The following is a 17,177-nucleotide window of genomic DNA, read 5'->3' as shown; positions in this document are numbered from 1 at the left end:
AAGATTTTCCTCAGTACGACAGGAGGATACAGAGATAAATTCCAGAGAAGTAGTAATATTATCGGAGGAATGTTTTTCTTTCTTTATTTCCTCCTCTCTGGCAAAGATTCTTTCATAATAACTGAAAGTCATACAACAAGGGAAAAGATAAGACAAGGGAAAAATTTAAGCAGTCTTTAAATAAACAGTTTGCCTATGAGCCTCCATCACATACAGAATACACACACCGAAAATTCCCACACACGAAAATGAATATTGTTCTGTATTAACAACCCACCATCTCTTGTCAGCTTTGTCACCTACTGCTTCACTTTCATTCATTATTCTTTCAGTGCCACAATTAGGCTTGGATCAACAATGAAATGCTCCAAGGTAATTTTTAATTACTATTTAGAAGGACTTTGAACTCCAGCCAAGATCAAGCTATCACTCCATAGCTAAACACAGAGACAAAGACTAAACAGGTCAAAATGAATACAAAGCCTGGAAATGTAACAAAATAACATTCTTTCAGGCCAAGGAAATCTCAGTTTCAATTAACCTCCATTTTTTAAATCATCTTTTATAGGACTCTTTCATTAAGTGCAAGAATTCTAATAACTTACCGGTCAGCAGCTTCTACATCAAAACAAAATCTTCTGTCAATGGAGTCAGTATGCCTCTTGGTACATTCTTTCAAAAAGAACACCTCTCCATCCCCCTGAAAATAATCATTTTAAACATACTCAAAAACTACAATATAAACATAGACACACTAAAGAGCCCTATATTGGGGAGGGGGGTACCCCAAGGTTCAAGATTTTAAGTCCCTTTATCCTATTCTCTTTCAAACAAGTTTGTTTAAACACTATAATCTTTTTAAGATTTTATTTATTTATTTGAGAGAGAGAGAGAGCGAGTGAGCACGAGCAGGGCAGAGGAAGAGGAAGAAGCAGACTCCCTACTGAGCAGGGACCCCAACATGGGGCTTGATCCCAGGACCCGGAGATCATGACCTGAGCCAAAGGCAGACACTTAACCGACTGATTAACCGATTATAAATAGGCATCCCTATTTATAATCTTAATCATTTTTGTCATCCTCTTTTCCTTAGGTTTTCTAGATCTTGCTTTGATTACAGTAACACTAAACCAGACCTCGTGAGCACTGATTTTAAAAGGCAGACTAACAACACAGTTTCCACAAGCCAGAATATTTGCTATTCTCTTACTGCACTTTTTAAAGGAATAATTTGTTTTTAATTCATACTATGTTACACCATATAAAATAGGCAATGTGTGACCTTTTTCTTTAAAAAAAAAATTTATTTATTTATTTATTTGACAGACACAGACACAGTGAGAGAGGGAACACAAGCAAGAGGAGTGGGAGAGGGAGAAGCAGGACTCTCGCAGAGCAGGGAGCCCGATGTGGGGCATGATCCCAGGACCCTGGGACCATGACCTGAGCCGAAGGCAGACGCTTAAAGACTGAGCCACCCAGGCGTACCAATGTGTGACCATTTTTGACCTATAAAAACTTCAATTCCATATGAAAATACCTAAAAGGTATCATATTGGAAGGCCCTAGAGCAACTGCTGTGATCATAGAAAGCTAGAGCCACTCAATCAACGTGGGTTTTGTTTCCGGAGTGGATCACCCTGAATTCATATTTACTTAATTTGTTTTAATATGGTACTGTTTTACCTCACTAAACCATCCAAGGGAGGTAGAAGCAATGCAGGAACACAGGTTCTGAGTAAAGAACTAGAAAACCTCTGAGTACCTACTTCTAGAACATTCTTACATTTTCTAAAATAGGAGAATCTCCACGTAATATTAAACATTCAAATATGCCAATATTCAAATTGTCACAGTCATTATATTCCGAAGTGTATTTTTTATTATGTGGTCGTTAAACAGAGAGACATCACTAAGCAGACATGTCTTAGCATTTGAATTAGTCCTGACAGGAATCTCAAACCCAAACCTCATGCTCAATCTTAATCCCATCAGCCTTTACGAGTGATTTCCTCACTTCCTCCTCTTCTCCGTGGCCCTGATTTTCCATGTCTCTTTCATTATTACAAAACTATGTCTGTATTATAAGCTGCTTTATAAATATTTTTCAGTAAGATGCAAAGTATATGTAAATAGAAGTGAACTTGGGTCAATTCTGTATTCACCTAAGCAAAATCATACCCAGCAAGCAATGACTTCCCCCTTTTTTTTAATGCGTTACCAATTATGTTCAATATTGGAAGAAGAGCTTTGCCTCCAGACTATCGATTATTGCTATGAGCGGCAATTTCTATTTAAAACCCAAATAACAATCATCTTTCCTACACAGACAATTCCTGAGGTCCTCTTGCTATCACATGTTGTTTTGCTATTTATTTCTGTGGAGGAGTAGTTAACTGGGAACTGCCTAAGTGAGAACTTTGTAAGTCTAAATGGAAAACAATAAAATTCATTACAGACTATCTACCGTAGAAAGTTTTCAGGCTGTGAATACATGTGTGCATATCAGATCTTTGTAAATACTAACCTGACAGAACACTGAGTTGTGAAAGCTCGTTTTAAGTGTTCACTTTATCCTTCAAGAACAGTGACATAAAAAGGATTCTAGTCCTGACCATAAAAACCCATACATACAATTTAAAAACCACAAGAATTGTTGTTTACTGGCCTACTTTATTTAGAAACAAAAGAAAACAAAGATTTTAATCCTAAAACCAAAATATAATGTATTTATCATTAGAGAATATAAACACCATTAAAATGTCAGCCTTGCGGGGGCGGCTGGGTGGCTCAGTCGTTAAGCGTCTGCCTTCGGCTCAGGTCATGATCCCAGGGTCCTGGGATCGAGCCCCGCATCGGGCTCCCTGCTCCACGGGAAGCCTGCTTCTCCCTCTCCCACTTCCCCTGCTTGTGTTCCCTCTCTCTCTGTCTCTCTCTCTGTCAAATAAATAAATAAAAATCTTTAAAAAAAAGTCAGCCTCGAGCACCTGGGTGGTTCAGTCGATTAAGCGTCTGCCTTTGGCTCAGGTCATGATCCCAGGGTCCTGGGACTGAGTCCCATGTTGGGCTCCCTGCCAAAGGGAGAGTCTGCTTCTCCCTCTGTCCCCTCCCTGCTCGTGCTGTCTCTCTCTCAAGTAAATAAATAAAATCAATAAATCAATAAAATGTCAGCCTCAAAAACTACCTCTCACATAGAATACATAATATATAATCAAATACTTACAAGTTTTCCCCCAGATCTGTGCTCAAATGGGATTATGTTGAACTTCTTGGCTGCTTTCCGATACATGCAGTAGTGTTTGACCCAACTGGAACCAAACGGAGCAGGCCCTTCAACAAGAAATAGAACTTTACATTTTTCCTCATAAATAAGCAGATACGCAGAGTTTCAAACATATTACTAAATAGGAGAAACCCAATAAGCAGCAACTAATACAGCTCAAGGAAACCAACCAGCAACACTGTTCATTCCAATTAAAAAAAAAAAAAAAAAGGAGGGAAAATAAGAAGGCTCAGAGAGATCATTTGAGAGAAAATTCAATACTTTTCAGCAACAAAGCAATGAGTTGAAGACATAATAGTAGTACCATACACTTCATAGGGTTTTTTAATGGATTAAATGAGACAAGGTGTGTAAGAAGCTTAGCACAGTGTCTCGCATGCAGTTAACAAGAGGAGACTTTTGCCACTACTGTTTTCGTTCTGTTTTTCCAACTAGTCTCAGCCCAATTCCTCTCAAAGACAGTAAGCTGAGCAACAGTTATGAATCTAAAAATTAAAGCTTCCTGTGGTTTTCACTTGGGCATATAATACAAAAATTCTATCCTTCCAATGTCTCTACCCTACATGTTAATTTAGTTATTTCAAATTCAGTGAACAAAGTGAGATTAAAAAGCTAAAGCATCAGGAAAATTTAAAGTTCTGCTCGCCATGTAACTCCTCTTCGTGAGACATGAAGACTGTGGTAGCCCAGACTGAATAAGGACAAATGGCAAAAGAACCCCTCTGCTGACCACATATGCATTAACTTGACTTGGAAGCACAGATATCCCACAGCTCTTCCACGAGTACCCGCTCCTACTCAAGTGGTCAGTTGGAAAGTCCTGTAAATCAGCCACACTAATGAAAATTGTGAAGTGTGCTGATGACAGTCAAGGGTGGGAAGGCAGGAGAACAGCAAAGAGAGAAATATTTTCACATTCTCTTCCTTTCTACTAAATAGTACTCAGGTTCTATAGCTGAGGAAGTAAAGTTTAAGAGCTGAACAGTTAAAAATACGACCAAACTGTCAAAAAGTCCGAAAGAATTTTTAGGGGCCTTCATTTTCAAAATAAGGACACTCTATGCACCGCATATTCACTGAGAGCAATACTAAAAATTCTGTAAGTTAGAATGCCATCTAGGAGTCTTTTTTATAGCCATCTGCAATCACCCTGACAATTTTAGCAAGAACAAACGATCTCAGATTGGTGTGGAAAGAACTGATGTGACGGGATAGGAGGAATATGTCCCTGTTGACTTTAACATGAAGAAGGAGGTCTATGGGACGGGGAGGGTGTGCATATGTATATGAATGTGCATATGTGTGTGCGTAGGTGACGAGGACGGCGAGGGATGAAGGGAAAGGAGGAAAAATACCTCGCCTCACTTTCAGCCTTACACCAACTTCTGGCATCCTTATAAGCAAGTTTTAGCAAAGTGTGATGCAGAACTCCAGGATGCATCTGAAAAGTGGGGTGCTCCTTGAGTTCCTAATTTCACTGTCCCCTCACTAGAGCAGGAAAGTGTTTTCCCCCATAATACAAAATACTACCTTCTAGGACAGGACAGGGCAAAGGCAGTGGTAGCAATAATTATTCCAAAAATAGAGTAATTACAGTAAGTTTTAAAATAATTTTTCCTTAGTCATTCATCACTGCTGGAGGTCTTACTTTTTTCCTGTACATATAAGTAGCCTTCGGCTGTGAATTGACTTGCTCGTTTGTGGTCCTTGGGATTCTGTCTGATTTTGTTCATAAGCTCTTCCACTTCTGACCTTGTTCCTTCAAAACGATTCCGTGTCTGAAACATAAAAAACACATGTAAGTTTTAAGTCCTCATATGAGCTCTTTCATGTACATTTTTAAGTTTCTGGATAACTATAATTAAATTTGTAGGATTTTTCTATAAACTTCTCGAAATATACCCACCCTTTCCAGTGTGTCTCTTTGTTAAGATTAGCGTTAAGGAAAAAATTAGTGGTAGAATAGCTAACAGAGGGAGTCTAAGCTAAGGTAACTGGAGGTTATTTACTCTCGAAGATTTCAAACACCAAGAATGCTTGTGATATTCAACATAAGAATTCATACCTCCACATCTCACAATATTACTAAATCTTAGATTTAAAAAAAAAAAAAGTAGGTCATAAAATATCTGGGAAGTCTCTCCTTTGCACAATTAACCTGACTCACCATTATTATACCAGCAGTATTAGGTACTCAGAACCCAAAAAAACTTAATTCTTCTCTGCCAACTAATAAATATGAGGTCATTTTTTGCAGGTCATGGCAATTGCACTTGAAATGACATTTCTTCTCAGATTGGGGGGGGGGGGGAAGAATCCCATGTACAAATAATGTCTTTGATAATGTGACAAATCACATTTCTGAAACCCAGGAGACTTGGTATGCCAATATCTCTGTCAAATGGACACACTGGAAACGTATATGCAAGGTGAAGTGACGAAATTACCAAGGCAAGCATGATGAGTCAGCACCACCAAATTTCTGGACATTTCTTTTATCCACACTCTAAAATAATTGTATTAACACCAAAAAACTGCTGATGTGAAATTGTGAAAAAGTGGAGATTAAAAAAATTTTTACTGAAATCCCTCCCCTCTCCTCCCTACAATGAAAGGGGTTACCAAGGGTCCTAGAACAGAAAAATGGTAGAATGGTACACATTGTTTAGGGGAATGGAGTCTGATAAATGTGGATTGCAAAGGGGAAAACTTATCTGCAGAAACTTATTTTAAACACAAGCTGAGAGTTTAAAAAAAATGTATGTACTAGAACAAAATGCAGGATTGCAAGGAGGGTGGGACTCATTTGTTAATGGCCAGTCCCCTCTTGCCTCTCTGTTTCTCATGCCTCCAGGATTTCTTGTCCTCATTTTAATACTAATTATACACCGATTTTATTTATTTGCTTCTTTGTCACTTTACTTAGATTCCTCCCAACCCTCACTTCTTTCTGAATGTGTGGTGTGTGTGTGTGTATAATATTTATACATATAAATACTTCAGAGATATTACGGGTTCAGTTCCAGGCCACTGCAATAAAGTGAATATTGCAATTAAGCAAGTCAAATGAATTTTGGGGTTTCCTAGTGTATATAAAAGTTATGTTTACACTATAGTCTATTAAGTGCACAATAGAATTATGTCTTAAAAATGTACATACCTTAAGTAAAAAATACTATATTGCTTAAAAAAAAAAAATGCTAACCATCATCCGAGCTTTCGGTCATAATCATTTTGCTGGTGGGGGGTCTGCCCTCAGTGTTGATCAGGCTGCTGACTGACCAGGGTAGTGGCTGCTGAAGGCTGGGGCAGCTGGCGCAATGTCTTGAAATAAGACAACAATGATATTTGGTAGCATTTTACCAACAACAGAACTTCTTTCCAAGTTGGACTCAACCCTCTCAAACCCTGCTGCTGTTTTATCAACTAAATTTATGGAAGGTTCTAACTTCTTTGTTGTCATTTTAACCAATCTTCATAGCATCTTCACCAGGAGTAGCTTCCATCTCAAGAAACCATTTTCTTTGCTCATGCATAAAAAGCAACTCATCTGTTCAAGATTTACCATGAGATGGCAGCAATTCAGTTCCAGCTTCAGGCTCCACTTCTAATTCTGGTTCTCTTGCTATTCCCACCACATCTGCGGTGACTTCTTCCACTGAAGTCTTGAACCCCTCAAAGTCATCCTTGAGAGTTGAAATCAGTTTTTTCCAATCTCCTACTTACGTTGATATTTTGACCTCTTCCCATGAATCACGAATGTTCTTAGTGGCATCTAGCTCTCAACAGAGGGCTTAAAATACTCTGTAAATTATGCTGTTATAATAGATGTGCTGTCATCCAGACTTTGGTGTTCCATTCATAGAGCACAAGTAGAGTTAGTCTAATTCTTAAGGGCCCTACGATTTTCGGAATGGTAAATGAGCACTTGCTTCAACTTAAAGTCACCAGCTGCATTAGCCTCTCACAAGAGAGTCAGCCTGTCCTTTGAAGCTTTGAAGCCAAACATTATCTACACTGAAAATCTGCTGTGTAGTGAGGCCACCCTCATGAATTATCTTAGCTGGACCTTCTGGATCACTTGCTGCAGCTTCTCCATCAGTATGTGCTACTTTACCTTGCACTCTTCTATTATGGAGACAGCTTCTTTCTTAAAACCTCATGAACCAACCTCTGCCAGCTTCTGACTTTTCTTCTGGAGCTTCGTCACCTCTCTCAACCTTCATAGAACTGAAGAGAGTTATGCCCTTGCTCTGGATTAGGCTTTGGCTTAAGAGAATGTTGTGGCTGGTTTGATCTTCTATCCAGACCACTCCAACTCTCTCCGTATCAGCAATAAGGCTGTTTCGCTTTCTTAGCATTCATGTGTTCACTGGAGTGGCACCTTTAATTTCCTTCAAGAACTTTTCCTTTGCACTCACAACTTGGCTGTTTGGTGCAAAAGGCCTAGGTTTCAGCCTATCTGGGCTCTCGACATGTCTTCCTCACTAAGCTTAATCATTTCTAGCTTTTGATTTAATGTGTGACTCTTCCTTTTACTTGAATACTTAAAGGCCAATGCAGGGTTAATCACTGGCCAAACCTCAACATTGCTGTGCCTCAGAGAATAGGGAAGCCTGAGTAGAGGGAGAGAGACGGGGGTGCGGGACAGCTGGTCAGTGAAGCAGTCAGAACCACACAACTTTCATCGATTACGTTCACTATCTTATAGGGGCACAGTCTGTGGCGCCCCACAACAATTTTGACAGTAACATCAAAGACCACGGATCATGATCACAAATGTAACAACAGTGAAAAAGCTTGAGATATCACGAGAACACCAAAATGTGAGACAGAGACACGAGGTAAGCAACTGCTACTGTAAAAATACCAATAAACTTGTGTGACAAAGATTGCCGTAAACCTTCAATCTGTAAAGAACATAGTACCTGTGAAGCTTAAAAAAGCAGAGCAGGATAAAGCGAGGCATGCCTGCACATACACACACGCGCACAGATGCGTGCATGCCGTGTGTGCACAGATGCCAGACACACACACACACGAGTACACACCTGCACACACACAGATATTCCTGTTAATCTCATGAATTGCACCCAGTACTCTCATCATTTATATTAATACTCAAATTGTCCTGGGACTGGACCAGCTGGGGCCCCTTCTAGCTGAATCTTGTTATCTTTTGATGCACCCCCTTAATTTTTTTTTTTTAAAGATTTTATATATTTATTTGACAGAGAGAGACACAGCGAGAGAGGGAACACAAGCAGGGGGAGTGGGAGAGGGAGAAGCAGGCTTCCCGCCGAGCAGGGAGCCCGATGTGGGCCTCGATCCCAGGACCCTGGGATCAGGACCGGAGCCGAAGGCAGACACTTAACAACTGAGCCACCCAGGCGCCCCTGATGCACCCCCTTAATTGAGTAATCCCTTACTTTCTGGTCCCAAAAGGAGTCCTGGGTTCATCTTATACTTTCTCTGTCCCAGTCCTAGAAGCAATGATTTCCCCCTACCCCCAGAAGCCCTTGTTCCTTTTAGTGGAGTGTAGTAGTTAGAAACCAAAATCTGAGCACAGTGTGTCACAGTTAAAGGGGTGTCACTGCTTCTGGGTGTTCCTGGCAGACAGAAAAACTACATGGATGTGTGTATATATATACACAAAGATAGGTTGTTTGTTTGTTTTTTACACACATATACTTCTGTATCTCTCTATATTGAAAAACCCATATGTTCATACAAGTAAATATAATCCCAATCCAATACTCCAGTTTCTTTCTAGCCTATCCCTTCCCAATTTTGAATATTTGAGAGAGAGCGCACATGCACAAGCACACGCAAGCAGGGGGAGGGGCAGAGGAAGAGGAAGAGAGAGAGACTCTCAAGGACACTCCCTGCTCAGCGGGGAGCCCAACATGGGGCTCAATCTCATGACCCTGAGATCATGACCTGAGCCAAAATCAATTGTCAGTAGCCTAACCGACTGAGCCACCCAGGCACCCCTCCCTACCCCATTTTGTACATTTCTTTTCAGAGAGTGAGAAATCTAGCTCCCATATTCTCAATCTATTTACTTATTTGTTCAATTAATACATCTGCTCAATGTAACCAATCTCCCAAATACACCAGCCACCTCTTCTTCAGGCTGCCTCTACACCCTTCCCACCCCCACCATCACCATCACCCCCACTCTCCCTGCTGCAGACCCCTCCATGGAGTACCACCTGCCCTTACTGTCCTACTTCCTCAGATGTGTAGGACTCTGCACCGGGAAGGGAGAGGAAGGATTTTACCATTTTAAGTAAATTATGAATAGGATTGAAAATTACATTTTTAAATTTTTTTATAAAGACTTTATTTATTTGAGAGAGAGAGAGCATGGGGGGGGGTCAGAGGGAGAAGCAGGCTCCCCACTGAGCAGGGAGCCCGACGTGGGGCTCTATGCCAGGAACCCGGGATCATGACCTGAGCTGAAGGCAGACACCCAGGAGCCCCAACATTTTTTTTAAATTTGAACATAAATAATAGAATGGCTAGAGCCTCACAATCTCCAATTCTAAATTCCAGGTGTATATTATCATCAAATAATAGTGTTAGACTGGAAATGATACCGTAAGTGACCATTAGAGTGTTTACACTGGTGGCACCACTGAAAACACTTTTTGGGGCTTTAATCCTCAAAATAACCTCTGAGATAGTCTGGTGCTATCCATTGTCAGTAAAAAGGAAAAGGAAATTCCTTTCCTTGCATGCTTTCTTAAATAAATCTCCAAATAAACCAGTCTTAAATTAAGCCTTATAAATTAAATGTTATTACATCACCTCTTTGGGAGGAGGAGGATTCAATTTGGGGACTAAGCTGGAATTCAGACACATTTGAGTATGTCTAGAAACCTGGCGGGTCAGGCTTAGCATAGGCTCACTCCCATGGTAAGGGAAAAAGGAAGACGAGAGAGAGAAGGAGCTTTTCACAGTGCTATATCCAGAAATAAAGCTTTCAAGGCAGAGAGAAAAGGCTGATTCCAAGTACAGATAGCCATTTTAAGTTTTCCCATCCTGGCCCCATGACCTCATTCAGAGAGGAATGGAAGGCAAAGTACAATTAAAAATATGAAAAGGTTTCATGAAACAGCTCTAAAACATGAGGGTGGGCCCCATGCAGCCCTGCTTTAGTAACCTTGCAAAATAATGTAACAGAAAAGGGATAAGGCCCTATACACACACACACACACACACACACACACACACACACACACCCTCACTGTAATCCCCATATTGCTCCTCAAACGCCCCACGCAGAGGGAGGTGGCAGAAAGAGGAACATCAGGCAACAGACCCCAAGTGAATAGGTGATAGAGTCTAAGTCCCATATAAGACACCTTCCACGGGGATGAGGGAAACACAGTTTAGAACTGGTGACAGGTGGAGGTGAGCGGAGATTCACCATCAGGGCCTAAATCTGAGTTTCTACAATTAAAAGGACTCCCGTGTTACCCACAAGTTGCTAAGGTCTGGGCAAGCAGATGGCCATATCAAGACGTTCCCCGGCTCCTATATGTATGGACCCCAGATACACCATGAGTGACCCATTTATATCCCAGCACAGAATCTGAAACCAACCACCATGGTCCCTTGGAGGGACTCTGCCCAAGTTCCAGTGCTGGACCCGACCTGAAAGCAATAGGACAGCAGGAAGTTATTGTCCTCAGTGTCCTCATCTGTAAACCAGGTATAACAAAATCTCCATCACAGGACTTCTAGGAAGATGAAATGTGCATATTCCAAATAAAGCACATGGGGAGTAGCTGGTACATGATAACAAAATAAATATAGATGACATTACTACTATGACTACTATTACAATGAAGTCACCCAAAAGTCACAATTATTCCCTGTCAAAGGATAAAGGAAAATCTTCAATATCAAACTAACAGCTTATTGTTTTAAATGTGATTGCAAGAGAAAGTATATTTTTAAAAATTTTTTTCAGAATATAAAAACAAATCCACAACATTATAAAACAGAAAGAAGGAAGGGGCACAAACAGTCCTGTCTTGGGGGCAGAAAGAAAAGGTTTAAAAGCAATTAAAAGTGACCATAAGCCTATCCCTCAGAAATAAGCACTTCTGTATTTTTACACAATCACTTCCAATCCCTTTTTTTAAAAAAACATGGTTTATTGTTTTAGTGTTCTACTTTTCTCACAACACTGTAAGAAAAATATTTGGGCATATTCTTAAAATCTTAACTATTCTTAGGATCTTCTGGGGATTCTTCATGAATTCTAAGATTTCTCACATTACATTTCCTTCTAGGAAGAATTCTATTCTAGTTTCTCTTTCCCCACATTCCTCTGGGGATAAAGATAACAAAAGTTTAAACTTAGTTTTTTAAAATATACTTCAATTTTGATGCAATTTATATTTTTCTTGAAAATCTATTTTCTAAAAGCCATCTTGCTCTGTTTTGCTTTCCATGTATTACTCTGGATTATGGAAAGTGGATGAGGAATAAATTGCTTTCAAAAAACTAAAAGAGGTGTTGCCATTTTTACAACAGAAAAGGTGAAACCAGGTGGGGAAAATGGGTTGTTTTCATTTTTAAGTAACTTCTACATTTTTTCTGATTTTGTAAAACGATCCTGCTGTTTTTTTACTAAAATTCTTAAAAGTTGACCAAAATTATCCATAGCATTATAGCGCACAGATATTTAATGCTAATATTTGGTTTTATTTTTTTTTAAGATTTTATTTACTTATTTGAGAGAGTGAGAGATGGAGAGAACGAGTTGGGGGAGGGACAGAGGGAGAAGCAGGCTCCCCGCAGAGCAGGGAGCCCTATGTGGGACTCGATCCCAGCACCCTGGGATCATGACCCGAGCCAAAGGCAGATGCCCAACCAACTGAGCCACCCAGGCACCCTAAGATTTGGTTTTAATATTTGCGTCTATTTCCTTAAATACATAAATATACATCGCATAAAAAAGAACACATAACTGGGATTTTTGTAATTGTTTTATATTGCCAGCATTTTCCCTTTATTCTGCTAAAAGCTGATATCATCAGGGAATGAGAGAAATGGCCAAGAAGTGAACAAACTACAGCAACACTCAGGTACAGCAGGTACCGCAGAAGGAGCGGCATGTGTTTCAAAGGTGCCGGCATTTCTGAAGGGAAAAGAATTAGCTAGGCGCAAACACGAATGGCAAAGACACCTCGATCAGGTGTTCTCAAAACTGCAGGTGAGGTGGAAAGAAGAGGCTCTGCATGAAAGAGTTGCAGGAGCAGCCTCAGAAGCAGAACAAAATGAAGAGATGAGTATTTAGAAAAGAGGTTTTAGGGCCATTTACCAATGACAGTCGAGTTCCAGAGGATACAGAAAAATGTTCCAGCGAACTGTTCTTTGCCCATTTCTCTATGGGAAATGACTGTTATCAAATGTGTAAGTTAACTTCTGAATGTAGTAAGGATATTAACCAAGTTATTTTGTGAACCATTTCAAGGGATAGCTTGTTTTTAGGTTTTTCTTCTAATACTTCATGACTGGGCATTGCTCATTTACACTGAAATATTTAATCTCTTGAAATCATTTTGGCGTATGTAAGGTAACTATCTCCCTGTTACCACACAGACGTGTTACAAAAGTACTTCCATCCACAAGCAAGCTGTGCAGGGATCGTTTCGCGGATGTACCCCACCCCTCACCCCAGACACCGAGACACAGCCAGCTTCGTGGGCACGTAGCCTGTGCAACCACAGGGGACCTTGTGCTCAGAAGGTCACGCTCTTGGTTTAATGCTCTGCTGTCATGGTCTTGAAATTCTTCATTTTTAAATAAGGGCCCTCCTGCCTTCCCATTTTATACCGACCCCACAAATTTTGGAACCAGTTCTGCCTGAAGGTTCTCATCCAGGCCAGCCCTGTACTTGACAGATGACATCCAGGCAGAAGAGGTAAATTTCCACAGGTTATATAGCCAGTTGGTAGAGGAAAAACTCAAGAATATAATTAATCTTCTAAACTAACTATATAGCGTTCTTTTAACAAAACTGTTCTGCTGTCTGCAAAAGTAATCTGAAAAAATTGCAGCAACAGTAGACTATTCTACTACCTATAGAGACAATTTTAAAATTAGAACTAATCTACACATACATATACATTTTGACATTTTTTAGAATTCTGTCACATTGTGGTCACTGATAGTGGGGGGGCGTGAATGGGGGTGTTTACTCTTTTAGTTATTTAACCCGGCTCAACATCAAAATAATCTATAAATACAAATGGACACTTGAATTACCAAAAAAAAAAAAAAGAGAGAGAGAGAGAGAGAAAAAGAGAGAGATTTCATTATCTAAATTCCCAAATGTAGGGAACTATACAAAAAACTTAGAAACAAAATCTACACAAAACCATTCCTCCTCAATCCCTATGATGATATCAAATTGAAAGTCAGGCAGCAAACAGCACAGAGTCCCATTCTTCATATGTCTTTCAGTACGAGCTAGAATGTGCTTGTCCTAAAACTCACTTTTTTTTCTAATGAGGCCTAAAATTATACTAAACATAACCTAAAAAGAATTTCAATGAGGATACTTCCAAAAGTCAATTTAAGTTCTGAGAGGAAAAACATCCACCACCTTCTGATCAAAATCACCTATGTTATACTGTTTAATACAGCTCTCTTAAATCTCTTTATCCAAGACCTCTTTGAAAGCATATATTTTCCAGGAAAATAATATAGACCAACAGCAACTGTGAACTCAATACATTAGTGAATATGCATAAACATAGGGAAGAAATTCCTCTTGAACCATAAACCTAGCTGGGATTAAAAATCAAGATATACAGGTAATAGAAATTGAGATCATTATAACTGAAATGCCTTACATCTAAAGTGAAGTTCTTTTGTTTGCTCCCTACATGAAAGAAAGTTACATAACAAAGTTTATCCTTACAATTACCCCTACAAAGTGCAACATGGTGGCAGTTAACACTGCTCTAGGACATATTTTAAAAGTTACTAAGAGAATAGATCCTAAAAGTCCTCATCACAAGAAAAAAGTTTCTGTAACTGTATGAAGTGACAGACATTAACTAAACTTACTGTGGTAATCATTTTGCAATATATATGTCAAGTCAGTACACTGTACAACTGAAACATATATAGTACTGTATGTCAATGACACCTCAATCAAACTAGAAAAAATAATAAATTATGGGACTCCTGATTTAAAACACATATCTAGTGACTTTTCTGAAAGTAAGACAAGAAAAAATTTTAAAACAAATTCATTATCTAAAAAAAAAAAAAAGAGCCGCCAGGTGGCGGAATTCCTGAGCCTCACCTAATTGAAGAGCAGTTTGTTACACTGAGAACTGACCAGAAGGTGGCAACGTAGCCTCAGTTTCTCAACACCAACAGCTCAGCCTGGTTTTGGTTTAAGGCTTTTCATATAACCAAATGAAAATACACATCTCAAACACCCTTTTATACCAGAAAGCTTTCATTTCCTTACATTCTGAATGTTGATCTGTAGTTCCATTTTGTAGTGATTGAAGTCTTTGGCAAGTTCATGGCCCTGATGATAGAAAGTAAACATTCCCTGAAAAAAGGACAGCATCTAAGACAAAGGGAAAAAAAATGACATTAGCACAAACAAAAACTCAGGGTTGGGAGGGAGGGGAGAATAAGAACAGCCACATATTGCCCCCCTCAACCCACTGATTCTACTGAAGTAAAATAATTAAAAGAAGTCACCGGAATTAACTAAATCTAACTACATATTATTTATTAATTTTATTAATTTGTCCTTTCACAAAATGGAAGATTTGTTATTTTTCCTTAAATATCAGAGCTATTAGATAGCTTTGAGAGTATAGTGTACTGGAGAAATGGAGTTCTATATCATCCATTGTTCTTTCTAGTCAAGAGAATCTCTATCTTCATTTATAATTGAAATCTTATCACCATAAGTCAATAGAACCTATAATGAAAGTGAAATCACAGAATTAAAGAGTTTAAAAGCTCTCTCCAATGGCATCCAGTGACTTATTTATTTAGTCTATAAACCTTCAGTGACTGGGGCAGAGACAGGTAGAGACAGAGTGATAATTAAGCTCTGAGTTCTGACCTACCCTCAACCTGCCCCTCCTGAGTAAAGAGCACCTGCTTTTGCCCAACATGTGAATTTAAAATGAGTAAAAGTGATTTGGGGTAGGAATTAAGGAAATCCTGAGATTCATTTTCTTCATAATGTCACGTGGCACAATGGTTAGGAATCTGGAACTCTAATGTCAAGTGGCCAGCAAGGGTCAATCCCCAACTTCAGCTCTGTATGAGACTTTGGGCAAATTACTGAAACTTTCTGTACTTCCATTTCCTTATTTGCTTAGTGGGATCATAAAAATATCTCCTTATGGAGTTAGTGTGTGGAATAAACACATGAGCATGTGAAGTATTAGAAGAATGACTTGAACAATGACTGAGCACCGTAAATGCTCAATAAATGCAGGTCATTATTAGTATTTCACATACAAGAAAGGTTTATGGAGATCAATTTTTCTCTCATTGTTTAAATTAGGTTAATTCTAGGGGTGCCTGTGTGGCTCAGTCGTTAAGCGTCTGCCTTCGGCTCAGGTCATGATCCCAGGGTCCTGGAATTGAGCCCTGCATCGGGCTCCCTGCTCAGTGAGGAGCCTGCTTCCCCCTTTCCTCCCTGCTTCATGCTATCTCTCCTATCTCTGTCGCTATCTCTGTTTCTCAATTAAATCTTAAATAAATAAGATTCTATTACTCTAACTAGACTATTGTGTCCATGAATGTCAATTTCAAATTAATCATTACTTTGTTATTTTTCTGTTTCTCAAAATCACATATAAAATGGATAATTGTATGGGATGTAAATTCTATCTCAGTAAAGCTTTTTTAAAAAATCACATGCAAAAACACCTACATTAAAATTAATCTTGAGAATCATGAATTTCAATTCTTCTTGGTTTTTTCACTAAAACCCACAGTACGAATTACCCTTTACATATATTCATATGTGTCCATATACATTATGTATATACAAAAATATATAAAGAACTGAAGCTATTAGAATACATCTATATAAGCACAAACACAAATCACATGTCTGTAAATAGGTCTAAAGAATGGCCAGAGTAACTCACAAAATAGTTTCAAGTGCTCCACATGCTGGTTCTTAACAGGTTGCCATAAGCATTGAGTTGTGTTAGAAATAATTTGTTACCAATAATTGTTCAAAGTACCAAAACTTGGACTGGTGTGCTTGCTTCAGAACAAACTTGAGCAGAGTGAAAATTATCCATCACCACCACCAATGTCTCTCCCATCCTAACATTTCTTTCACAGGGCTTCTCTTTAAAGGGTGGACCTACAATAGGGTGGCAGAAATACCACCTGATTGCGGAGTCCTTAAGAACTAATATTCCCTACATGTTGCTGTGCCAATAAGGCTGAGAACCACTAATTTGTAGGTGATTCCTTGACTTCATGGTGATGGGTGTCCACTTTTATAATTTACGATGCCTTGTGCTTCACGTGTATGCACTCTGGCCCCCAACAATGGTAAATTCCATCTAGAGAGAAAAACATTTCTATTATATCACAAAAATCTAACAGCAGAACAACCTTCTATGATACTTACAGGCTCCACAAACTCAAACTTCTTTCTTTCCTGGATTTCCTGAAGCTTACATACATATTCAAGAGACAGTTCATAAAAGTGCTGCCGGTTCTGCTCCACTTGGATATCTGCCTATGTTAAAGCAATAGAGGCTGGTTAAATCAGAGATGGTGAGGAGTGAAACGCTTGATCAGAGGGTGGCCATGCCACCAGCCCTGTGCCAAATATGGCCCCAGCCCGTTTTTCTACATAAAG

At 39.2% G+C, this 17,177-nt stretch overlaps 1 protein-coding gene across 8 annotated transcripts in view; it reads right to left on the bottom strand.

The window, feature by feature from the left end:
• The window catches only part of ARHGAP10 (Rho GTPase activating protein 10), a 316,951-nt gene that overhangs the window by 180,561 nt on the left and 119,213 nt on the right, over positions 1-17,177 (bottom strand). For all 8 annotated transcript variants that reach the window (XR_010409585.1, XR_010409584.1, XR_010409583.1 and 5 more), the window contains 5 exons: positions 16,944-17,054; positions 14,790-14,894; positions 4,932-5,061; positions 3,224-3,330; positions 606-700 (listed from right to left, as the gene is read on the bottom strand). Coding sequence is in view for 5 of the 8 variants with exons in the window: in XM_054508716.2 (XP_054364691.1) it covers positions 606-700; positions 3,224-3,330; positions 4,932-5,061; positions 14,790-14,894; positions 16,944-17,054 (548 nt within the window). In the remaining 3 variants the exon portion in view is untranslated. The remainder of the gene's footprint in view (positions 1-605; positions 701-3,223; positions 3,331-4,931; positions 5,062-14,789; positions 14,895-16,943; positions 17,055-17,177) is intronic.

Source organism: Mirounga angustirostris, unplaced genomic scaffold, assembly GCF_029215605.1.
Source record: "Mirounga angustirostris isolate CCGP_5_RB_7025 unplaced genomic scaffold, mMirAng1.0.hap1 SCAF_2, whole genome shotgun sequence".
In the NCBI taxonomy this organism is placed as follows: Eukaryota; Metazoa; Chordata; class Mammalia; order Carnivora; family Phocidae; genus Mirounga; species Mirounga angustirostris.
Note: the sequence above shows the minus strand (reverse complement) of the source record. Positions and strands in the feature narration are given on the sequence as shown.